Source organism: Anolis sagrei, chromosome 5, assembly GCF_037176765.1.
Source record: "Anolis sagrei isolate rAnoSag1 chromosome 5, rAnoSag1.mat, whole genome shotgun sequence".
Lineage (NCBI taxonomy): Eukaryota > Metazoa > Chordata > Lepidosauria > Squamata > Dactyloidae > Anolis > Anolis sagrei.
Window position 1 is genome coordinate 84142322 of NC_090025.1, and position 26332 is coordinate 84168653.

Sequence of the window (26332 nt, forward strand, 5' to 3'; positions counted from 1 at the left end):
CCCCCCCCCCCCAGGAGGCACTGGTGCTTTCCCCTCTCTGTGGAATGATCCTCAACTTATCCACAGATTATATCAAAACCCATAACTGTGGCTCCAGAATCTGGTTTTGACTTCTACACAAGGTCAACTTATACATGAGTATATATGGTAAGCTATGCAACTACTCTCCTTGTGGAGAGAAATGGAGTATAAACATGATGGTGATTAATTTTTGTGTCAGGAGTGACTTGAGAAACAGCAAGTCGCTTCTGGTGTGGGAGAATTGGCCATCTGCAAGGACGTTGCCCAGGGGATGCCCGTATGTTTTGATGTTTTATCATCCTTGTGGGAGGCTTCTCTCATGTCCCCGTATGAGAAGCTGGAGCTGATAGAGGGAGCTCATCCGTGCTCTCCTCAGATTCGAACCTGCAACCTGTCGGTCTTCAGTTCTGCCGGTGCAGGGGTTTAACCCACTGTGCCACCGGGGGCTCCGTGATGATGATGAAAATAGTAATAGTAATAGTAATAATAATAATAATAATAATAATAATAATAATAATAATGCCTAGTGAGGCATAGTTTATCAGATCCCTTCAGAACATATCAAATAATGTTACAATTAATGTTAGCCTTAATATAATGTGGCTTATATTAAGCACTGCATTACTTCCACTTTTTGAGAATAACAGGCAGAAACCATGGAGTCAAATCTGTCAAAAAAACTGTTAGGCTCCAATGCATTTAAGTAGAGCTTAACAAGTGACTTGTTTGGTTGGCTTGGAATCATTCTTGTGCTGCTGCTCCTCAATCTGAGGTGAATAATACCATCCAACGTTTATATATACAGCAGGCATGGGCAAACTTTGGCCCTCCAGGTGTTTTGGACTTCAACTTCAAGCCTACTGTTAAGAATTGTGGGAGTTGGAATCCAAAATACCTGGAGGGCCAAAGTTTGCCCATGCCTGGTACGGAGTGACTATATGTGAACCTTTCCAGTTAAAACTTAAAATAGAATATAACTCTGTCATGATAGTATAGATATATCATAGTAGTACCTTGCTTCCTTTTGAAGGACTCTTGCAAGTCTTCAGAGAAGTATCTGGGGACGGACATTCACTTGTGGGCTCAGAATTTTCAGGATCAGGATCTGGAATAAGAATGACAATCTGTCGACACTCTGAATGACCCACAATTACCATATATTCCGGAATATAAGATGACCCCCAACCTTTCCAGTTAAAATATAGAATTTGGGATATACTCACTGTATAAGACTACACCTTTTCCAACACTCACCAAATAAAATTTTTAAAAGCATCTGATTTGATTTCAATATGGTAATTTTCCTATTACTGTACCTCCTTCTCTGCCTCTCAGATCTCGCACCTGCACCACTTCACTGCAGTCTTCAGGAGTGAGATCTGAGAGGCAGAGGAGGAGGTACGGCAATAGGATACAAGGGCAGGCCAGACAGGTAAGAGGTGTGTTTTTCTGGGCCCAGAGCCACTCTATCTCTTTTTTCCATACCCCGGACGCCTCCAGCTTGCCCCGCCCTTCACTTACACCTTCCCAGTGAGGCACCCCTTCACCTAACCATCGGGACAGCATTAAGTCCACAAATCCTGATGAATGGATTTTCTTCTATCGTACTTGTACAGCGTCGCCCTTAATGCTTTCATACAGTCACTGTATATGGCAGGGATGCAGCCACTGCCATTTTTGAGCCCCCCCCCCCCCCAAATGCAGCAACTATAGATTCTGCAATCCGGATTGGAAGTTTCATCACATGCTCTATAAGACGACTCCCATGCATAAGGCTACTCCAGCATATAAGACAACTCCCGCGTACAAGACGACTCCCGCGTATAAGACAACCACTGACTTTTGAGAAGATTTTCTTGGGTTAAAAAGTAGTCTTATACGCCAGAATATACGGTACTTATATTTTAAGATTTTAATCAGAAAGAATAAGAAACAACAATTATTGTATTAAAAAGACATGAATACTAAAAACTGGATGCTGAACAACTGCTACCAATGTCTTCAGCTCAAGCTAAAGTGAGGCAGAGGAACATGCACAATCCCTGAACCACGAGAAGCTGATGTCAAGAGGAAGTGATTGCTTACCAGAATCCTTGTCTTTCCTATGATCACTAAGAAGCAAAGCTCGCTGGTAACTTCGCTCCCTCACTTGCTCCACAGATGTTGAAGCAGTCCTTTAAAACAAAACCAAAAAATGAGTAGCTTCAGTTTGCTCTTTACAATCAAAAATGAACACGCAACCTCAGTTTAGTAATATGTAGAAGACAATTCTCTCCTGTAATCCAACCTGGCAAGGTAAGTTGCAAGCGTTTGTTTTTTGAACATAAAATATAAATGATAAAGTCAATGGATATAATGCAGGGTTATTGGATTATACTGTATGTTTAAGGGAGCTTGTTTCTTGAGTTCGATCCCAGCTTCTAAGAAGGATTCATAGTATTCCCAGTTTTTGCTTTGCTTGCTGATGGTGAAATATGAACAACGGAAGCTCTGGTGGACTGACTTGAATTTCAGTTTCTCTTAATACTTTTGTAGATCCATATTGATTACCAACAGCAGAATTTTAAAACATTATTCATGATGAAGATGTAGTATCCAACGAATTTATACATATTTTGGAGATAAGACTTTTTCTCTAGCGGTAAGGAAACAGAATTTCCCTAGAAGCCAATGAGTATTCAGGGATCCGTGATTTTATTTTATGAGTAACACCAACAGATATATCTCCCCATTATTAAGTACAAGTGGCAATTTTGGAAGTCCTGATATTAGTGTATTCTAACAACATGCTATGAAGCTGCTGTGAGTTTTTTGGACTGTATGGCCATGTTCTATTTTATGAGTAATATCAACAGATATACCTTTCTGAACGCATCTCTCCCTATGAACCATCACGGAGAGATCCTCGGGGAGGCCCTGCTTTCCGGCCCGCCATTGTCACAGCCACGATTGGTGGAGACGAGAGACAGGGCCTTCTTGGTGATTGCTCCCCGGCTATGGAACTCCCTTCCTGGTGAGATCAGGTCGGCCCCCTCTCTCCTGTCCTTTAGAAGGATGGTAAAAACTTGGCTGTGGGACCAAGCTTTCGGGACAGGGCAATAAAGCAGCAATAGGAAAGATTACCAGGCCAATTAGATTTGATGTGGATGACTAGGACGGTTTTAAATGGTGTATTTTAATATTTTGTGTTTTGTTTATGTATATATATAAGAATTTGTGTCCCGGCATTGAATATTTGCCGTATATATACTGTGCTCAGCCCCAAGTCCCCTTCGGGGTGAGAAGGGCGGAATATAAATGTTTTAAATAAATAAATAAATAAATATATCCCCACTATTAAGTACAAGAAGTGACAATTTTGGAAGTCCTGGTATTAGTGTATTCTAACAACATGCTATGAAGCTGGTGTGAGTTTTTTTTTTGGGGAGAATGTTCCAGTAGCATTCTCTCCTGGCGTTTCACCTGTAATCTGAAGATGCCAGCCACAGATGCAGGTGAAACATCAGAAGAGAATGCTACTAGAACATGGCCAGAAAACTCACAGCAACCCAGTTATTCTGGCCTTGAAAGTCTTTGACAACGCAACATGCTAGGAATTTCCAGCTTGCATGTTTCTTATTCCATAGGAGCAGTTTTTGAACCATAAGCGTTTCATGGACATTGGCATGCTAGTGGTTAAACTCACTATAGAGCCTTCTTTTAAAGCTACTGTGTCTAAACTGTGGAGCTAGTCAAAAAACTGAACAAAGCTTTTGTTTGGGGTGCATGATCTCATACATAGGCCATGTAAGTGACTAAAATTACACACTACTAAGGGAATTAGGGATCAAGAAATTTCAAAACAGAAGGCTGCTCAAAGCACTCGTACTCTTCTTATGCGTTCATTATATACAACAAGACTTCTTTTAAAAATGTCAGACTGATGTACTTGCAAATTAACCACCTGAATGGGCTAACGGGCACTATTAGAATTCAATTGTTTTGAAACCAAACACCTATAATTATTCAGCATATATTCTTATTTAAAACAAAGCTTACCACTGAACCTCTGGATCATTCTTTTCACTTGAAACCTCTTTTGAGGACGAGGTGTTTTCCGTTTCCTCTGAAGTGGCGCTGCACTCTGTAACTGGCAACGGCAATGGGAGGCTTGCAGGATGTTCCTTCTCCACTTGTTCCCCATTCTCACTGCTGTTATATCCATCGGTGGCAGCACTATTTCCTCCACTAGCAGCGTGTGGCGATATGGAAAGAAGGGGGAAACTTTCTGCCTTAGAGCCACTTTTTCTGGCTTCTCGTTGTCTCTTGCGATATTCTAGAAGTGACACCTATGGATAGAAGAGGAGGAAGTACTATTTATTTTTCTTACTCCAAATTCTGGTAACAGTTTGGGAGACTTGGAGCAATGCTTACATGAGCTGAAGACGCCTTTTAAGAACAAAACGATGCCTCTCAACCCATCCCAATGCCATGGTCATAAAGGAAACTACCTAGAATGATCTTCTAATAGTCTAAGCTATTTCAGTTTGGGAGTCTGCAATTCAAATTACATGGGGTAACAGCAATATTTTGCCTTTTAAAAGTTAATAGACTTCACTGATTTGTGTTGACACTGTTTAGGCTATAATTCACAATCTGAGCTAGATGTCCATATGTTTCTTCTACAGTATCTGGCATAACTTTGCTGGCTTCCTTTAACCCAGAGTAACTGACTTTCTACTTTTTGTAAAGCCGTGTATCTAACCTACATTTGCTCTTGTGCAAGCATAAGTCATTTTGATGTGTACAAGGGGGCAGGGAAGGAGAGTGCCCCCCCCCCATTCATTCTTCCTTCTCACGGCAGGATGCAGAGGTTTTTCCAACCTTCACAAACAGCTTTTCGAGGGGAACAGCCAGCTGCAGTGAGAAATGAAGTTGCCGTGGAAAAGAAATGAGAGCGACTAGCTATTATATTGTTACTACGATCACACATTTCTTTGGAAATGCTCAAAGCAGCTTGCAGGAGACCTTCCATTCAGGCCCTGAGTAAATCAACACTCCTTCAGCTTAAGCACTGTTCAAGTTATCAGATACTTCAAATCACTCTAATAATTCTTACTTCAGTGACAGATACTCCTGAGAAGTTATTTTTAATCTCTCTGAAAATCTTAAAAGTCTTTTTTGTGGGGAAGTTATCAGCTATAGGAAGCATTTCCTATTTACTAAATGGAAAAATACCCTCAAACAGTCAACAAACTACAGTACGATCCTCTGAAGATGCCAGCCATAGATGCAGGCAAAACGTCAGGAGAAAATGCTTCCAGAACACAGAATGTTAGATTGGCCCTTGAAGCTAGTGGGGGAAATCCTTTCTATAAGATGGGAGTACTGAACCAGAGGGGCTTGAGGAATGCAAGGCTGGGGTGAAAATTGCTGGAAGAAACATTAACAACCTTAGACATGCAGATGACACCACTTTGATGGCCGAAAGCAAGGAGGAGCTGAGGAGCCTTCTAATCAAGGTGAAAGAAGAAAGTGCGAAAGCTGGGTTGCAGTTAAACATCAAAAAAACCAAGATTATGGCAACAAGAATGATTGACAACTGGGAAATAGAGGGAGAAAACGTGGAGGCAGTGACAGACTTTGTATTTCTAGGTGCAAAGATTACTGCAGACGCAGACTGCAGCCAGGAAATCAGGAGACGCTTACTTCTTGGGAGGAGAGCAATGACCAATAGTGAAGACTGGCAACAAAGATCCCCATAGTCAAAGCAATGGTATTCCCTGTAGTCACCCACGGATGTGAGAGCTGGACCATAGGGAAGGCTGAGCGAAGGAAGATAAATGCTTTTGAACTGTGGTGTTGCAGGAAAGTTCTGAGAGTGCCTTGGACCACAAGAAGATCCAACAAGTCCATACTTCAGGAAATAAAGCCCGACTACTCATTGGAGGGAAGAATAGTAGAGGCCAAGATGAAATACTTTGGCCGCATCATGAGAAGAAAGGAAAGCTTAGAGAAAATTATGCTGGGGAAAATGGAAAAAGGAAGAGGGGCCGACCAAGGGCAAGATGGATGGATGGTATCCTCTAAGTGACTGGATTGACCTTGAAGGAGCTGGGGTGGTGACGACCGACAAGGAGCTCTGGCATGGGGTGGTCCATGAGGTCACAAAGAGTCGGAAATGACTGAACAAATGAATAACAACAACAACTGAACCAGTAACATGTAGCTTGCATCCCCCCCCCCCCAAAAAAAACCCAGCCTCTGTGGTGCTGGCATTGTGGCCTTGCTGCAGTTCATTACTGCTAATGAAAATCAGGGAGGGGGTGACACAAGCCTCAGCTGTGCTATGGCTCCTGATTCAAGTTCAAACATTCTCCTGATCCAGTTCAAACATTCCACCCCCAGCCCCAGTAAATGACCTATTCCTGCTTTAAATGATCAGCCTAATCAAAAGACTATCCTGAGTATTAGCTTTTCTAAACCGAGAGATACATGACCGTCTTGAAAGCAAACTAGTCAAATGTGGGCTAGGGAACGCTATTATTATGTGGATCTGTAATTGGTTAAGCAACGGAACCAAAAGGGTGCTCGCCAATGGTTCCACTTCATCCTGGAAACAAGTGACTAGTGGAGTACCACAGGGTTCCATCCTGGGCCCAGTACCGATCGATATATTTATTAATGACTTGGATGAAGGGTTAGAAGGCATGATCACCAAGTTTGCAATCGACACCAAATTGGGGAGGGATAGCTAATACTATAGAAATCAGGAGCAGAATTAAAAATGATCTGAACAGATTAGAGAGATGGGCCAAAACTAACAAAATGAAGTTGAGCAAGGACAAATGCAGATTTAGGCAGAAAAAAAATGAAATGCAAAAACAGAATGGGTGATGCATGGCTCAACAACAGTCCATGTGAAAAAGATCTTGGAGTCTTTGTGGACAACAAGTTGAACATGAGTCAACAGTGTGATGCAGCATTTTAGAAAGCCAATGGGATTTTGGGCTGCATCAAAAGGAGTATACTGTCTAGATTTGGGGAAGTCGTGGTGCCTCTCTATTCTGCTTTGGTTAGACCTCACCTGGAATACGGTGTCCAATTCTGGCCACTACAGTTTAAAAGAGATATTGATAAGCTGGATGGTGTCCAGAAGAGGGCAACAAAAAAGATCAGAGGTCTGGATGCCTTAAGAGGAGTGTTTTAAAGAACTGGATATACTTAGCCTGCAGAAGGTTGAGAAGAGACATTATAGCCATGTATAAACTTGTGAAGGGATGTCATAAGGAGCATGAGAGAGAGGAGGCTTATTTTCTGCTGCCCTGGAAACTACGACTCGGAGCAATGGGTTCAAATTACAGGAAAGGAGATTCCACTTGAACATTAGGAAGTACTTCCTGACTGTAAGAGCTATTCAGCAGTGGAAGTCTCTGCCTCGGATTGTGGTGGAACCTCCTTCCTTGGAAGTTTTTAAACAGAGGCTGGATGGCCATCTGTCAGGGGACTTTGATTGTGCTTTTCCTGTATGGCAGGGGGTTGGTCTATATGCCCATGTGGACTCCTTCCAACTCTATTCTATGATTCTATGCTGGTCAGTCTAAATTCAATCAGATCCCAAGTTGCCATTTCATCCCTGGTCCAGGGACAGATTCAGGTAACTGCGTGTCTCTTGGACCCCAGAGAAAATGAGTCATCTGCTCAAGAGTCTGAGGCCTAAGTCATTGGCAACACACACTTCTAAAAAGTGTATGGTTATGGAACTGCATTACTAGCGTTTTTCACAAGGGAAATATACAAATGAGTTATACTTAAAATAGTAACCTTTTTCTTTTGTGGAGGATTTTGGGGTGTGCAATTTCCATCCATCAAGATGTCACCATTGAGAGACCTCCCAAAGCCAGCCGCAAGTCCTTCTTCAGAAGTACAAAAAACAGGCGTTTCCATGAACATGCCTCTTGCATCGTCTGGAATCAGGCACTTTGACTCGTTTATTCGGAATCCGCCTCCTACCTCCAATTGGTGCGAAGGAGTTAAGTCCCTCAGATTAGAATTCATAGAGAAATTGACACCTGTCCTGTCGGGACTCTTTACCCAGGTAGGATATACTGTCCCTCGCCCACAGTGTGCTGTTTCCAGTTGGCTGTTGGCCTCTGTTCCGGGGGGCTCTAGGGGTTTATGCAGTGCACTTTGCTCAACGGCTTCGAGTCCCAACTGGAGCTCTGAGGTGGCTTCTTTTTCTGCAGAGCCCTGTCTGCTGCCGTCAGTTCTGCTCCTCGGACTGGAATAGCCAATAGTCTTTATTTCTTGCAGACACATTTCTGTAAGATTGGAATTTCTGAAAGGGTTGAGTGTCAGCACTGCCGAGGATGACCGGTCATATCCCTACACAAAGGAGAGAATCAAGAATTGTAACAGTAATTGGGCAAACTGAAAGAAAACAACACCACACCAGAATAGTATTCACCCCTGACAATCAGAGTTTCTCTTTTCCCCTTAATGTAGAGCTTTTCCAAACTGTATGTCACGTCATATTAGTGTGTCAGTTACAGTGTGTGGCATCGTGTGAACACAAGGAGAAACCTTCAAGTCTATATGAAATAAGCAATCTATATATAAAAAAATACTCTGTGCAAAAGAACCAATGAACGAAATCACACCAAATTTGGCAACAAAACATCTCACAACACAAGGATTGACCATCAAAAAAATATGATTTTGTCATTTGGAAGTAGTAGTTGCTGGGATTTATAGTTCAACTATAAATCCACTGCGGTGGCGCAGTGGGTTAAACCTCTGTGCCAGCAGGACTGAAGACTGCTGGGTTGCAGGTTCGAATCTGGGGAGAGGCGGATGAGCTCCCTCTATCAGCTCCAGCTCCTCATGCAGGGACATGAGAGAAGTCTCCCACAAGGATGATAAAACATCAAATCATCCGGGTGTCCCCTGGGCAACGTCCTTGCAGACGGCCAATTCTCTCACACCAGAAGCGACTTGCAGTTTCTCAAGTAGCTCCTGACACGACAAAAAAAAAAAAAAGTTCAACTACAATCAAAGAGCATTCTGAACTCCATCAATGATGGAATTGAATCAAACTTGGCACACAGAACTCGCATGACCAACAGAAAATACTGGAAGGGTTTGGTGGGCATTGACCTTGAGTTTTGGAGTTGTAGTTCACCTACATCTAGAGAGCATTGTGGACTAAAACAATGATGGATTTGGAGAAACTTGGCACAAGCACTCAATACACCCAAATATGAACAAAGATGGAGTTTGGGGGGGAAATAGACCTTGACCTTTGGGAGTTGTAGTCACTGGGATTCACAGTTCACCTACAATCAAAGAGCATTCTGAACCCCATGAACGACAGAATCGGGGCAAACTTCCCACACAGAACCCCCATGACCAACAGAAAATACTTAAGGCCATCCAATCCCACTCCCTTCATCAGGGCAAGAAAACGTAATCAAAATCCTCCTGACAAAGAACCATCCAGCCATAGATAGATATAGATAGATATGATTCACACACACACACACAGATAAAGTATCATAGATTTGAAAGGAACCCTTAAAGAAGGACAATTATATGTTGCATGTTCCAGAGTAGGCAAACCAGACACTCTCCACATCAACACTGACAAAGAAACAGCAAGAAATACTGTTTACCCACAAGCATAAAGAAATTACATATATTAGAAACCAACACTTTCTCATTACTTTATTTTCCAGATCAACAGACTGGGCCACAGCAACGCGTGGCAGGGGACAGCTAGTAAATCATATATTTTATAAAAATATAAATAAAAGGTTTTCATGAAATATGTTGTTGTTTTATTTCTATTTCTACACTATGCACCCAAGATGACTCCAGCAGCCACCGGAATAAGGCGGCTCTGAGTACTGGTTTAAAAGGAACATTCAGATAGGAAAAATCAGATACTTTTTCACCCTAACTATTCTGCTACCCCCTCTCTTCTTTTTCTTTTTATCCTTATACTTTCCCCGCTCAGTGTTCTCTCTTTCTTTTACTCTATATGTTTTATGAAAAATCAATAAAGATTATTTTTTTAAAATGAAATATGTTGTTGTGTCCCCATACATATTGTTATTACAATTTGTGTGTGTGTGTCGTTTATAAAGCATTGGTTTGCTAATAAACTGAGTTACTGTTCCAAGAAATGATGCGTGTTTAAAAAGCGTGTCACAAATATGAAATGTTTGAAAAGCTCTACTTTAATGGCTTATGTTTGAATTTTGTGACACTTTAATTACATTTAAGCTGCATTTGTTTTCACTGTTGTAAGCTGTTTCAAGTTCCAAATGGAGAAAAGGACAGGATATCAATATAACGGCAACAGTGTGTGGAATTCTAGCTTGTGGCATCTCAAACCTCTCCCAACAAACCACACCTGAAAGCTAGAGATTATTCCTGTCTGGCGACCAGATTATTACTATCTTATTTAAAGCAGAGCTTATCACTATGTTTGACCCTACAACTGTGCCTTATTTCCCCAGTTTCCCATGCTAAAACTGGAATTGAACTGTCAAAAGGTTTGGAGAGAAACATACCAAAAATGGGAAATAAAAGTTTGGCCATGTATCAGACAATTCACACCTAAAGCAGCAAACCATAGCCCACACAAGCCACAGATTCATGAAATAAGCTCTGTTAACTGAATATTATTTATCTGCTGGTATCTGACGCTGCAGAGGTTAAAAAAACCCACCCAAGTATTGTAATATATAATCTAATTTTGGTAACGCGTGGCTTTAGAACAGATGTGTTATTTCTGCCCAAACGTATAAAGAAATTAGATTCAAATATTGGCTAAAAAGAATGGAAGTTACAAGATGTAGGATATCAATTTAATACATGATATATGGAAAATATGGTTTTGAGGCAGGATACTTAACTATGTAAGGATGACAGTATGCAGATTAAGACTTTTTAACACAAAAAGAGAATGATGGATCATGATTATTTAGTTGGAAGAAGATTATTATTCCCGATGACCAAGTTATATCAGTGAAATAATAAATTTTTGTCATGGGTAACATTTGGTAGATGAGGAAACTTTAGCTGCCTAATAACTGTTGTCTATCACTATCCACACTGACAGGCGCTCTCCATAATTTTAAATTCGCAGTTTTTTTCACCCTTACATAGAACTGATCCACATACTTATATAAAGGATTTGTTCTGCCACTGAATCACAGTCCTTGCACCAATAAATAAGTATTAACATCTGTGCAAAGATATAAAAGTTTTCCAAAACCTTTTTCCTTACCTCCTGATTATATGTTCGCCTCGCAACTTCTGGGGAGCTCTCAGGTGAAGAAATATTCTGTACCAACCAAACCAAAAAAATTTAAAATTAAAAAAAATCCTGATGATTTTAAAGACATTAAAGGCTATATATAAATGATTCAAATTAGTTCTTATTTTTATCCTGCTCCTGAATCAAATTCTAATCAATGCTTAGGGCTGAAACTGGTCAAATTATAATAAAGGAATTCTGGAAGCATTTATTCAGTGTGCCTTTTACATGAATCTCTGTATAAGCAAGGCCTGCCTGCTCATGTATAGCTTCCACACTGAGATGCATTGAAATAACTGATAAATAAATGGAAACATCTATGCATGTGCATGTTACAATGGTTCCCTGTGGACATGAAAAAATATGATTTGTGCTAAGGCTTGAACCATGAACTGTATGGCACATGACCCTGCAAACCATGATTAACCCTCTCAATTTATTATTTCTCTCCTTTCCTTTTTGACAGTGATTGTTTTGTGGACAACTAGTATTCAAACAAGGGGTAAGCAATGGTTCTGGGTTCAGACATATTATAAAATTAGTCACAATTCTAAGAAAGAATAGTTTCTGAGGCCATAATAAAAACCATGGATTCAGACTGTAGTTTGTGGTTGGTGAATGCATCACACCTTTGTTAGAAGATAACTTCAGAATAATCTGTTTTTCAGCAAATCATCCCCTTCATTGGACTCTAGATTATCACTATGTGCAAACACAAATACCATTTCAATGTTGTATAATCATGAAGAAATGTGGTGCCTTGGATTGCTGAATCAGACAGGTAGTGTTTGACAGCTTGAAAACATCCAAATTGTTTCACCCCACTTTATCTACAACAGGCCTCTTCAACCTCCAGCCCTCCAACTCCCAGAATTCCTGACCACTCAACCAGCTAGAGCTTCTGGGGGTTGGAGGTCTAAAATAGCTTCCCCATTGTCCAAGAGTCTCTTAATTGGGCTGGATAGGTAGGGGTATGGTGTGTGTGTAGAAAAACCCTGTTGTGCGGATATAAAGTTTTCTCAAAGAAGAAGACTTTACATCTATGTATACCGAAATATGAGAAATTCACAAATAAGACTTTCTGTAATTTTGGGCCTAAATTTTTAATATAACTATAACTAGCAACTTTTTTCTGACAGCACCCAAAACATGAGGGTAATATTGCCTTTCAGCCGTAGTCTCTAGCTAGAAACTGGTCCTGAGAAATGTATTGCTGCACATCCTGAAGGGAGTCTGGATAGCGGTATCTTCCATGACTTTGTCCAATTCCTTCAAAAGGCACCAGAAATAACACCCACCCCTTTATCATCATCTCTCCAAGTTCTAATAGTATTTTAAACAACATTTTTGATAAAATCTTAAACTATCTACTTGATAGTATGCTGACAGATCTGAGAAGAGAATACTAAATAAAAACTCACCTCAAAGTGCATTGCATTTCCATGTACACATGGGATTACTGGAGTAACAGGTGAGTAAATGGGCTTATAGCCATTCCTACAGTTTTCGTCATCTGCTTTTATTCTAGGAGGAGTGGCAAACAACAATGGATCTGAGGCTGAAAGATCAGTATGGGTTGGTGTAGCATATGGTGAAGGAGTAGATGTTTCTGAGTAGGCAGAATCCAACAGCTGATATAATCTCCGTTTTTTTAATGGAGTAGTGAGGTCTACACATTAAAACAAGAAAGGCAAGCAAACATTTTTAGTAATTATTATTTTTGTTTATTAATGCATTAAGACTTTAGTGGAAACTACTATTAAATCAATAATTAAATTTGAAAAACAGTCAAGTTTAAATAAAAGCAAATGCACCTGTTTTCAAAATTTAACATTTGTTGACTGAAGAAAAAAAATAACAGTGTAGAACTGTGCTCTGTTATTTACAGCCACATACAATATGTTGAGGGTGGGTAAGCATAGACCCTCAATCCCAATATTGCAGGGTCCTAGCCAAGAAATCTCTAAAAGACCAAGGCCACAAAAATGTTTTAAAGAATTATGTTTTTCGGGTTGGGGGAATGGCATTCCTAAAACATAAATACAGTGGTTGGCTAGATCAGAGCTTTTAAAACGTTTTCAGCCTGCAACCCCTTTTTGCCCAAGAAAGTTTTATGTGACCCCAGGTATATAAAATGGGTATAGGTTGTTGTTGTTTTTTTGGAGCCCCCGGTAGCGCAGTGGGTTAAAGCACTGAGCTGCTGAGCTTGTTGATCGAAAGGTCGCAGGTTCGATTCCGGGGAGCGGTGTGAGCTTCCGCTGTCAGCCCTAGCTTCTGCCAACCTAGCAGTTCGAAAACATGCAAATGTGAGTAGATCAATAGGTACCGCTCCGGCGGGAAGGTAACAGCGCTCCATGCAGTCATGCCGGCCACATGACCTTGGAGGTGTCTACGGACAACGCTGGCTCTTCGGCTTAGAAATGGAGATGAGCACCACCCACCAGAGTCAGACATGACTGGACTTAATGTCAGGAGACTACCTTTACCTTTATAGTTTTTTTTTTAATTGGATGGTTATGTCCTTGAATACGGAAGACTAACTGTACAGCAATAACAATTAGTGCATGCTTAAGTTCCAAGTACATAAAAACCCAAACATCTTAAGTAAAGAACAGTGGCGGTCAGTATCTTCCAGGGTTTGGTTCCAGGACCCACAGTGGATACCAAAACCCATAGATGCACAAATCCCATGATATACAAATGTATAGTAAAATGATGTCTCTTATATAAAATGGCAAAATTGAGGTTTCTCTCCCCCCCCCCCCCCCCCCCCCCCCTCCCTATATATACACATTTCAAGCTGTGGATTTTTGAATTTGTGGATACAGAGGGCTGATTCTATTGCAAGCAAAACTCTGCAAGTAGATTAAAGTGCAACCCTTAACAAAAAATAAATAAGATTTCCTTCAAGTAAGGGGCTGCAGTTGGGGAGAAGGGGAAAAAAATGCATGGAGGGGCAGGATACTTCTTTCCTCTATCCTTAATAAAGTAAAGGTTTGCCCTTATCATTAGGTCCAGTTGTGTCCAACTCTGGTGGGTGGTGCTCATCTCCATTTCTAAGCTGAAGACCCGTTGTTGACTGTAGACACCGCCAAGGTCATGCAGCCATCATGACTGAATGGAGTGCCTTACCTTCCCACCAAGGTGGTACCTACTGATCTACTCATATTTGCATGTTTTCGAACTGCTAGGTTGACAGAAGCTGGACCTAACAGCAGGAACTCAACCCACTCCCTGGATTCAAACTGCCAATCTTTTTGTCACCAAATTCAGCGGTTTAACCTGCTGTGTCACCAGGAGGCCCTCTCCACTCTTACAGGCTGCCTTTGTTTTTTCTCCTTTTCCATTCATGTGGCTGGCTGCCTCTGGTGGGCACCTTTCCTTTTCCTTAGCAACTTGGGCTCGGCTTTTGCCTTTTTCTTTTCCTCCTTCCACTTCTACTCTGCGGGGGAAGACTTTTGCAACCCCAACATTGAGCTAAGAGGACCCCATTTGGGGTCAGGACCCAGCTATGGGCTCCTCCAACTCCAACCTGTCCCCAATGGCTAAATGACATTGAAAGTAGCATCACATCACGACCTGCGGTTGGCAAAAATGCATGTGCACAGTTCTCAGAAGGGCGAAAACTGGACCAACCCAACATGGGACTTTGAACCAAACAAATACACAGTCACTTATCACCAACACTGAGGGACAATATATACGCGGGGAGAAGGAAAAGCAATAGATGCCCAACAGCTTATTGGAAAACTACGGTATATTGCAAGTTAGAACAGGATTAGAAGAGATCAGCAGCAGCAGCACAGGCAGGAAAAGACATTACCTGGTAAGGAACAGCTGTCATTCAGCAATAAGGGGCTTCTACTTTCACCATTGATGGCCGGACTTCTAGATCTTTCGTGAGATGGTGAATTAAAATTATCTTCAACCACCGAGTTTTCTTCTTCCAAGGCTTGCTTTAGCCATCGCTGCAATATATATATATTGAAATAATTAAAACCATTCTAACAATGTCAGCACGTTTTCATTTACTTTCTGTAAGGGGTGGGAATGCTGTTGCTGGGGTGTCTTAGTTATCATAGGCTTAAGGCCAGGGCTGCTGAGACTCGACAATTCAACATATACAGGGCCACATGAGTCTCATCCCTAACTTAACAAAAATGGCCTGGAACAATAAACCTGGTCCTCAAATGACAGAAGAGTCAGGAATGCTATTATATAAAAGTTATCCTTACCAATATCTCTTGTGTAATCACTAAATATAATCTGTATTTTTTTAAAAAATATATGTATATTAACGTCTAGAGGAAGAAAACTTCTGTGGGAAATAAGACACATTACCTTCTTACAAGAGCCAATGTTGTCCACAGGTTCTTTTCTCCGCCGTTTTTCTGACAGGAATGGTGACGTAAAACGAATATAGTGCTTAGGAGTTGTATATACATGTGGGCTGTAAATGAGACCTGGTAAAGAATTCAATTGTGTAGCCAAAACCTCAGGATCTGTTGTTATACGCAGTGGCTTTTCTGAAAGGCCATCTATAGGTTTGCCTGTTTTGTCATTCTTCTCGCTCATCCACTCATCCACCAAGTGCTAGACAAAAGAGAAAAAGACAATGTAAGATGTTCATATTTGCCCAAAATTTAGCCACAAGGAAACACATTGCTCTAACGCTCCACCTTCAAAGAGGTGGGTTGGACTATTGTGCCCTGATTCTTTCCTCCAGTGGGTCCCCACAATCACTTAAATGCTTGGGGAGACTGAGATTCCTCCATGTTTTTGGACTCCAGGCTCCAGCATTTCCCCCTATCAGGTATCACCATTAGACATGCTAGAATATGCAGACCAACATCTGGAAGACCACAGAATCCCCGCTTCTGGCTCAGGTCACTTGGTATATCACTGTCGGAAATGTGTCTGTATTCCTCCCTTTTGGCTTTCTGGTAGAGGTGCCCTCTTCACTATTTCAGAAGGATTGTGGTGCTTTGTTAATATAACTGCCCATTATTTGATTCTGTATTTCTTTTAATATATGTCACTGTGCTAAGTTATATAAATGGTAATTTCAAATGTATTATTATAACTACAGGTAGTCCCAAAGTCAGAGACATCCAACTTACATCCAGCTCCTAGTTACAAACATGGGTAAGACAACAGGAAGTGAAAGAAATCTACTCCTAGGAAGGGAAATTCACTCCTGAAAGAGTTGTCATGAGGAAAAGGTGTCTCCACTGAAGCTTTATCACCAATCCTTGTTTCCGTGACAACCCACAGTTTTCTAGATTCAATTGTCACAGGGACAGAAAGTGAAGTGAAATCTTCTGAATAGGGGCACAGACAGCAAAACAAATGTTACAGGGGTATTAACCCTTCACCATGTTATCCAAAATGGCTGGAGTTGCACTTCAAAAATGTACCTGTTCTGACTTACATACAAATACATCTTAACAACAAATCTATAGAACCTATCTTGTTTGTAACTCAGGGACTGTCTGTACTCGATTTATCTCTGTGAACTACCATATTTATTTTGCACTGTGGCCCAGTCTGTGTCTATGTGTTTTGTGTGTATATATATGCGTATACGTGTGTGCATATATTTGTGAATATGTGTATATTTGTGTGTTTGTGAATATATGTGGTTTTGCACATGCGTTGTAATGTTTTTTGTTTTTGTTTAAGTCTTCTGCTGTGTTTTTCAGTGTTTTGATGAGTGATAGTCACTCGTTGGCCTGATAGGTGTATTGTGTCCAAATCTGGTGTTAATTCGCCCAGTGGTTTTTGAGTTCTGTTAATCCCACAAACGAACATTGCATTTTTATTTATATAGATACCATATAAGGATATATCAGGATAAAAATACTTCTGTTACTCCCCATTCTTTCCCTGCCCATAGCCATACTCTGGGGTGCACAGAGGAGCAATCCTGCCTCTGTTACTGGTGTGATGGGAATAACCCACATGACTGTGGATTGCCCCTTTACAGCACCCAGAGAAGTGCTTCCTCCTCCACAGTATCAAAAAAAGGGTACATTGGACATGCAATTCTGTGGAGAAAAGTGCTTTTAGTTTGATAAGGAGAAGGGGTCTAGTATCAAACTGACCACGTTGCTCTCAAGATACAGTCCCAGACTGAAAAGGCCCATCTGAGGCTATAGCTACAAGAAATACTATTTTAAATAATATGTTATGGCCAGAGAGGGTTAAAGGATGGCTAAGAGACCTGAGAAATAGAAATGGGCTCCAAAACAAGAAGCAAATGGGAAGAGACTTAGCCGGCAACCCCAATGAAACATTTTATGTATGGGTAAGAGGAAAGTGATACCTCTATATGCTTGCTTCTCATCACGTAAGATAACAGGCAATGCACAGTATGGTATTATTTGCTTACACAAAGCAACATGAAATATTAAGTTTAAATTTAGAAATACACATACCTTTTTTTGTTTATGATATTTAGTAGGGCATTTATTAAGTGCTGGGGCTTCTGGTTCAGGAACGACTTCAGCCACCGTTGCCTCCACTTCAGGCTCCACTGAAGGTGCAGCAGCATTTTCAGGCTCATTGTGCTGTGAGCTAACTTCTACATCAGGAGAGGATGGCTGAATATCTGAACACATGCTAACAGTTCTGTGCCTTCTCCGCTGCTGGCCAATATGAGTTCTACTCCGAGAGAAGCTTTTTCTCTGTTTTGTCCGATTGACTTTGGCAGGGGTTGGCTTAGTGGCAGTTTCCTCTTTTGCTGGTTCCTGGTACAGTACAAACAACAGATGTAGCAAAATCAGATCAAATTAAACACATGCTTTATGGCTATTGTTGTATTTTTCCAATTTGAGGAGTCCCAAGAGTATGCATTTAAATAAGAAACCATTATGTGATACAGTTATGCACCTGCCGCATGTCAGTGGTGGTTCTTCTGCTTCATCTTCTTGGGGTGAGTATATTTAATAAGCCTCCTCCCATGTCAGCATGGTCTGCATCTCCCATTCTTCCAAGAAGTTAGGCTGGTGAGTACACAAGATATGTAGGGGCACCCTATCTGTGAAACATCTTTCCCAGAGATGTGAGGTTGGCTCCATCCCTTTTGATATTGTGAGAGGCAGCCTTTGATCTCAATAATTGGTGTGAATATTGATCTCAATAATTGGTGTGAATAATTGGTGTGAATAATTTTATGAATATTTTAAATGTATGTTTTTAAAAAATGTTTTGCTTGTTTTTATCTGTGTTATTTGCTGTGTACAGAAATTTGGCAAAGCTGAGAAGTGATGAAACAGTATATGCCAACTACTTTTGGGGGTGTAACTTTAATAATAATAATAATAATAATAATAATAATCTTAATTTATAGTCCACCACCATCTCCCCAAAGGAGACTTAGGGCGGCTAACATGAGGCCAAGCCCAAAAATAATACAACATAATTAAATACAAAAAAGCAAAGAAAAAAATCGTAACAAAATATATGAAATAACAAATGAAATAAAACAGTATAACGTAACATAGTATAATGAACACAGCGGGCAGGCCAGACGTATGGAATAAAATGTTAAAAGGTTAAAACCCTGGGTGTGATACAAGCACAAAGTGTATTTGTAAGAAAGGAACCCAAGAAGGAGGAGCGGTGGGGTTTAGCCTTTTTAAAGGGGGAGCTGCTTTATCATGAGGGTGAATTGTAGGTGGAAACAAACAAATGGGTTGAATGGTCACTCTCCAAAGGCACATCGGAAGAGCCAGGTTTTTAGCTCTTTCTTGAAGGCTACTAGGGTAGGGGCTTGTCTAATCTCCCAAGGGTAGCGAGTTCCAAAAGCAGGGGGCCACAGTGGAGAAGGCCCTCTTCCTCGTACCCATAAGTCGAGCCTGTGATAGAGGAAGGGGTGAAAGAAAGGCCTCTCCGGGAGATCAAAGGGATCGTGCAGGTTTTACAATTCTGTGACTTAATAACAAATTTGCATCCTTCTGAACCAGTCTGTGTTCCTGTAGATAGTAACCACAATGAAAAATCTCAATTTTTCAGTAATAGGATGATGCAACATTACTTATTGATCACAGTCTTATTTTAACAATATGCAAAAACAGTTTCATAGGGATTGATATCCATAAGGAGTCACAAAGGTCTCCTCCATTGGATATGGCAATTCATAAAATGTAATAGTCACCAAATCTTACATATTATACTAGCCCTAATATTATCAAAGCCAATGAAGCTAACAACAGGTAATTTTGAAAGTTAATCCTTTAAAGTCATCATAAATGTAATTAAAAATTATGTCATTACCTGAACAAATTCGGCATCATTAAATTCTGATTTAATTGTATCCTTGCATTCTGATTTAATTTCAGTTTTAGCCGTACTGATTCTTTCCAAAGCCTGCTCTCTTCTTTTTTCTCTTTTTTCCAGACGGGCAAATGCTTGAAGGATGGCTTCCATTTTCCGTTCTTCTCTGGTCTGAAGAATTTAATAATATTCATTTTAAAATATTCCATCCCCAAGAGATAATGACTTTAAATGTCAATGTAACATACGTTTCTGTAAGAGTCATGTTTAGTGAAATACATCAACAAAATACATTAACAAAATTAGTGCTGTAATCATAAATTTATGTTGATCACTTGGAAAAGGCACTGTGTTTTGAATTGAACAAAAGAAAATGGATTTTGCATGCATTTGCCAAGAAACAGCTGCAATTAATATAACTAACATATCCACCCATAATTTACAGTCAATTCCTTATATTGAAGAAGCAACATTAAGCAATATAAAATACAAGCAGTTCGTGAAACTTTACATTTCCTATAGCAAGTCTGCTCAAAAAGTATTTGCAGGATATTTTTTTTCTAGATTTCCAAAGGAAAAATGTTTTTAAAAATACATCATTTTCAATTTTTCATCAACATTGTTTTTCTTGTAACTGGGAAAGAGTTTTGAAACCAGTTGAAATGGAAGAACAGCTTTTAAAAATAAAATTCTTCCATTTAAAATGGGGAAGGTTTTAACATGCTATTTATGCCCCACCAGTAACTCAACAGATGATGCATTTTGGATTCAATCCTGAGGAATTCCCAGCCCACCTTATTACTCTTCCATGAAAGGAAAGGTGCTACAAAATGAATGTTAAATTATCACTTTTGTGATAAAAGATACTAAGGCACATGCTCCTGGGACAGATGGCATTATGCTATTTAAGAATGAAACAAAATTTCCACTGTAATTACGAGACCACATCCAGGAACTGGCCTCATGTGTTCCGAACAGTGATTCAGCAGAGTGAGCTTATTTTAGAAAATTCATTTAAAGTGGTTTCTTTATAGAGAGGAAATAAAACATTTTCTTCTCCACTATGCAATGTGTACCTCCTCAAAGATTTTCAATTTTCCTACAAACAGCTCTTATTTTGTGCTACATAAGTGAGGAAGCACTCAGAAATGTTATCTTAACAACGTTCTTGCTTTGTCCTGGTCAGTTGGTAATAGTTGTATTCCTCCATCCCCCTTTGATATTTGTTACTATTTTTCAAACACACTTCAGTCCTTTTTCCCCGAGCCTAATCTTCTCTCTGGCTAATAGGCCAGCTGAGCCAAGCAAAACCTACAGCTGGCGGCAGAAAAGATGTTCAACCTATCCTTTCTGAATCCCGAGAGATGATTCAGGAATTCAAGATTCACAGAATCCAGTGAGAATTAACGAAATGGGAAGTCACAGAGTTTTATTTCCTCCAGTCTGTAGCTAGGTCAATAAGAAAGCTTTTCCAAGGGTGAAGGATAATAATGATTCTACTTCATCACTTCTCCGAATAACGGTTATGCCTTTTCTATTTCCTTGCCATCTTTTCTCCCAAAAAACAAATGCATTTCATGTATGTAATTTAAAACACAATTCGGAATTTTGATGTTGCAATTAGTGAATACAATATTCAGTTTTCCGTCCCAAAAAGTTGTGAAAATTCACAGGCACTGTTTACTCCCAAGACTTTAATATCAAGATCAATAGAAATAGTTCAATTTATATACAAAACATTTCATTACTGGTCCTATGGAAAATATTTTTTTGGTTTTATTAGGTGGCAGGAGGGAATGGATGACTAGAGAACATTTCCCAAAGGTGGCAGCATATATCCTTTTTATTACATTAGCTGATGACTCAACATTAATCAAGTGTCAACATGAGTGGTTAATAGTGCTTTGGACCTATGATTCTGAAATCTTCTGTCACTGAAATATAGGAATGCATGCTATTTCCACCACAAATATTTCTTAGCGTCAATAGACTTCCTTCAGAAAAGGAATCACTGGAATGCCAGGTGAGAGCAAAACTTTAACTTGGAAGACAGGACTTTTACAAAAGGCAAGGTATGACACCAATTACTACAACTTCTTAGTGTGTGTGCATGTCTACAGGCAGTCCCCAAGTTACGAAAATTGTAACTATGAGTAGTTTGTAAGTCGGATATTTGTGACTTGGGGGATTGCCTGTTTGTCTGCCAATTTATCTTCTGAAACATTCTGTGTCTTTCTATCAGACCGTAAGAGCACAGGAACTATAATACAGCCACTCTCTCAAGAAGCATTAAATATTGTCTATCTCTTCATACATCAAACCAAACTCCTCTTTTTTTCTTTCTAAAATGAGAAAAGCATATTTAAGAAGACTGAGGTATGTGAAAATAAAGAACTCTTTGGCAGACCAAGAAAGATTTTTAATGTAGATGGAATGAATGGGGGTTGCCTTCTACATTTTCAATTAAGTGTACTATCAATTCAGTAATTACAGGGGGGAAATGTACCACTGTTTCAGTAATTATATTTTCCAACTTTAGAAATTGCGTGATAACTATATCACTAGGCACAGACAGGAAATGCCCCCCCCCCTTTATCGGATGGAAAAATTGTGACGTCATCCCTCTGTTCCCACAGCATATTTTGTTGCTCATCCCCCCTTGCCTTTAGTAATAGCTTTGTGGTCACCCTTGATCCTATCAAACCTTCTTGCTTTCTTCTCATTAAGACAGGTTGTCAAAGGAGGGGCGGAGTGCTCCAATCTACAGGGTTAGTCAAAATGCATAGGCCAAACATACATACAATTGTATGTATGTTTGGCCTATGCATTTTGACTAACCCTGTATTATCTCTTATCAATAAATTAACAACTGGGGGGGTGGTAGTAATCAAATGAATATTAGGTATATAAAAGTAGTGAACACTATATGTCAACTATGTCAAATGCACATCAATATCATGTTACTATATATACTCATGTATCAGTCGAAGGCGGCTTTCATGATATGACTTGTGATATGTTGAAGGTTGTTCCGAGGAGAGAGGAAAGAACCAATGCTGTCTAAGGGGTCAGGTTGCCACTAGACACTGCTGCCAATTCCCCACCCAGGAATTTAAGAAGGAAGATCAGAAGTGGTGCCATGACATAGGGAGTTGAGGGGATTGTTGGTTCTTTTAGATTCTCCCGGGACAGACAAAGTTCTTGCCTTTTACCATTCTACTCAGTGAAGGAGATGGTTCTTTTTGGGGATAAGAGTTAAAGTACAGTATTCAATAGGAGCATAATGTCTAGATCTAGGGAAGTAATGCTACCCCTTTATTCCGCATTGGTTAGACCACACCTAGAATATTGTGTCCAATTCTGGGCACCACAATTCAAGAGAGATATTGACAAGCTGGAATGTGTCCAGAGGAGGGCGACTAAAATGATCAAGGGTCTGGAGAACAAGCCCTATGAGGAGCGGCTTAAGGAGCTGGGCATGTTTAGCCTGAAGAAGAGAAGGCTGAGAGGAGATATGATAGCCATTTATAAATATGTGAGAGGAAGCCACAGGGAGGAGGGAGCAAGCCTGTTTTCTGCTTCCTTGGAGACTAGGACGCGGAACAACGGCTTCAAACTACAAGAGAGGAGATTCCATCTGAACATGGCAAAGAACTTCCTGACTGTGAGAGCCGTTCAGCAGTGGAACTCTCTGCCCCGGAGCGTGGTGGAGGCTCCTTCTTTGGAAGCTTTAAAACAGAGGCTGGATGGCCATCTGTCAGGGGTGATTTGAATGCAATATTCCTGCTTCTTGGCAGGGGGTTGGACTGGATGGCCCATGAGGTCTCTTCCAACTCTTTGATTCTATGATTCGCACCAACCCATGGATAAGGTAACTCTGTTTTTTGGGGCTGATTTTTTGACTAAAATTTCTAGGCTAATACATGAATATATCATTCCCAATAAAGATGAGTTCAAATGAAAGATAAATATGTAACTGAAGGTTACTGTGGGCCCTAAAACAACTACTCAAAATGAGTTATCACAATATGTTAAGAATGCCTCCCCCTCTAAAAAAAAACCCTGCATTCAATTTCTTCTTAAACCACATTCCAGACCACTTCATAGACTTCACATTTGGAACACAGTGCTACCAAAAAAAAAAGATCCCTTTTTTTGATGAACATAGTCCATCCTGATCTTCCTGTCCAGTCCCTGGGGATTGCTGTTTGTTTTAAACAGGGAAAATTATGATGTGTGAGTAAGTAAAGAAGAGAATAAGACAAGTTTGGAAATAAATGAGATGAAAAACCATAAAAGGCTTTGTTTAAAACAAAGAGGGACTGGAAAAAAGTATAAATATTTATGATCGTTTGTCAGGGTTTTTATTTTAAGCACAAGAAGGACTGTTGCAGAATGAAAGTTAGAAAGGCATATATTTGTATGTTAAGCTACACATTTTTATAAAAGAACCCCTAAAGTAACAGTAAAGATTGAAGAACCAAAATGTGATCACAATACTGAAGAATGAATTTTGTTATATATTCTGAGAAATCTGAAATAGGGAGAATACTGTAGGAAAGAAACCCTGCAGAGGGAACTACCATCATGTCACTGAATTACACCATAAAATAGACAAGGAATTCCACTTTAAATATAATGCAAAAAAAATAGTATTCTCTATTTTTTCCAATGTTTCCATGGCAAATTACATTTCAACAATAATGAAATGTTGTAAGAAACAAAACATGGTTGCCTCAGGTCATCTGAAGGACTCCTTGGGAACTCCCTTCAGGAAACAGCATCTTATAAGTAGTCAGCCCCCAAGGAGATATGGGATTATGAAGAAACTAAAACAGAAGAAATGATAGGACCTGGCATATACTCCTTATAGAAGAAAAGAGTCTAATATTGTGATAAGTGTGACAATTTCAGAAATGATAAATAAAGTTTGACACAAGAGTCTGGATGGAAAGACATGGGAGCTGTGTCTTCATGAAGTTCAAAAGCCCAAGACACAAGTGTAGCTAAGACAGAGAAAGATGCAATAACAGGTAGATAGTAAGAACAAAACATAGAAAGAGAGGATGTGACAGTCATCATAATAATCAGGAATGGAAACTCAAGCAGAGAGATAAAGCATAAAAACTAAGACTTGCGTAAAACTTGTACAAAAGGGCAAGAAATTGTAAATGAAAATTAGAAAAGAATTTAACATAATTCCAACCTGTCATATACCTCGGGAAGAAGAGACCGGATTTGATATTCAGCACCGTGGTCCTCAGCCTGTGGGTCTCCAGGTGTTTTGGCCTAAAACTCCCAGAAATTCCAGTCAGTTTACCAGCTGTTATGATTTCTGGGGGTTGAAGGCCAAAGCATCTGGAGACCCACAAGTTGAGAACCACTGATAGTAGATCAAGCAACCTGTTATTCAGCTACATCATCCCAATTTTTTTAATAACAATTTCTTCCAAACATTTTCTACTCCTCAGTCCCTTCTGAAATATCCTTTTATTTCAAAGATACCCAACGTCTGTGGAGTTCCAATATATCCAGTTTTTCTTCACCCTCTGATGTGCTCAAGCTACTGCTCAATGTCCCACCCTTCATTTTTTAAAAAATAAGGTGAGATAGAAATGTGCAAATTTAAGCAAATTTAAGCAAATTTGTGTGCCTCTTCTCCTTTCTTTAATAATAGGCTAAAATATTTGTACCCTTCTGTTTATAAATGCTACACAGAGGATAGTGTATTTCACTTGAAAAAAAACCTAGAAGTTGACATGTTTATATTTGACCAATCAAAATAAATCACAACGATCAGGATGAAAATGTTTTTTGTTCACTGGAACATTACATCAGAAACAGAAAACAATTTGTAAGCAAACTTTAGAACACATGCAAGCAGACACCCTGTTCGGAAATTAATAACCAAGCTAAAACAGAAACACTCACTGATTCATTCACATTAGAAAGTTTGAGATGTGGTCAGCATGAATCAAGGAGCAGATTTCAAATATTCTCAAATGCTAAACACCTAAGAGAAGCAGCAACAATTAGCATGGGAAGAGCAGCTTTCACCAAATTTCAGTGACAGCTTTAGGCAGCTACTAACTTCCCAACTTACCATCTTCCTTTTCCTTTCTGCAATCTGCTCCTCTGATTCCATTTCTACTTCATTGCTAACAGGAGTTTTTTCTTCTATATCATCAATAAAATCTGGCTCCTGAAAGATGGAAATGACTGCTTTACAGAAGCTCTACGACTATTGCTACTGCTGCTATTACTGAAGGAACTCAACATAGAATAACAGTACTAGAGCAGCAATCCTATACACTTACCTGGGAGTAAGTCCCACTGAATTCAATATGACTTACTTCTGAGTAGGCAGGCACAGGATTGCTATGTATGAAATCTACATCACTACAAGAGCAGCCAACCAAGTTAACAAATATACAGAATCTACAAGTCACACTTTCTTAGCCAAAGAAATGTATATCCACTGACTAAAGTATTTTCCCTATTTCAAATACAGAAAGATGTGTGAGATTTAATACGAAATATTTGAATATATGCAAGTTAACAAATTCATGACAACTATCCAGTGAACTGAATGAATGTTCAGCAAAAAGGGAAAAGACAGAAACTACAATCCAAAACTACATTATCATATTTTAGAATGTTTGTCTATAAATATGGAAATATACCCAGTTTAGGCTACTTTTAACATACCATATAGAACAGTGGTTCCCAACC

At 39.8% G+C, this 26332-nt stretch overlaps 1 protein-coding gene across 7 annotated transcripts in view; it reads right to left on the reverse strand.

Annotated features, from left to right (window-relative positions):
* The window catches only part of KMT2E (lysine methyltransferase 2E (inactive)), a 69461-nt gene that overhangs the window by 3204 nt on the left and 39925 nt on the right, over positions 1 to 26332 (reverse strand). For 6 of the 7 annotated variants that reach the window (XM_060778346.2, XM_060778350.2, XM_060778349.2 and 3 more), the window contains 11 exons: positions 25704 to 25802; positions 19601 to 19771; positions 17761 to 18072; positions 15665 to 15916; positions 15147 to 15291; positions 12745 to 12992; positions 11294 to 11350; positions 7825 to 8385; positions 4060 to 4349; positions 2107 to 2195; positions 1035 to 1126 (listed from right to left, as the gene is read on the reverse strand). In XM_060778346.2, coding sequence (XP_060634329.2) covers positions 1035 to 1126; positions 2107 to 2195; positions 4060 to 4349; positions 7825 to 8385; positions 11294 to 11350; positions 12745 to 12992; positions 15147 to 15291; positions 15665 to 15916; positions 17761 to 18072; positions 19601 to 19771; positions 25704 to 25802 — 2316 coding nt within the window. The remainder of the gene's footprint in view (positions 1 to 1034; positions 1127 to 2106; positions 2196 to 4059; positions 4350 to 7824; positions 8386 to 11293; positions 11351 to 12744; positions 12993 to 15146; positions 15292 to 15664; positions 15917 to 17760; positions 18073 to 19600; positions 19772 to 25703; positions 25803 to 26332) is intronic. The other variant, XM_060778352.2, reaches the window with a different exon arrangement.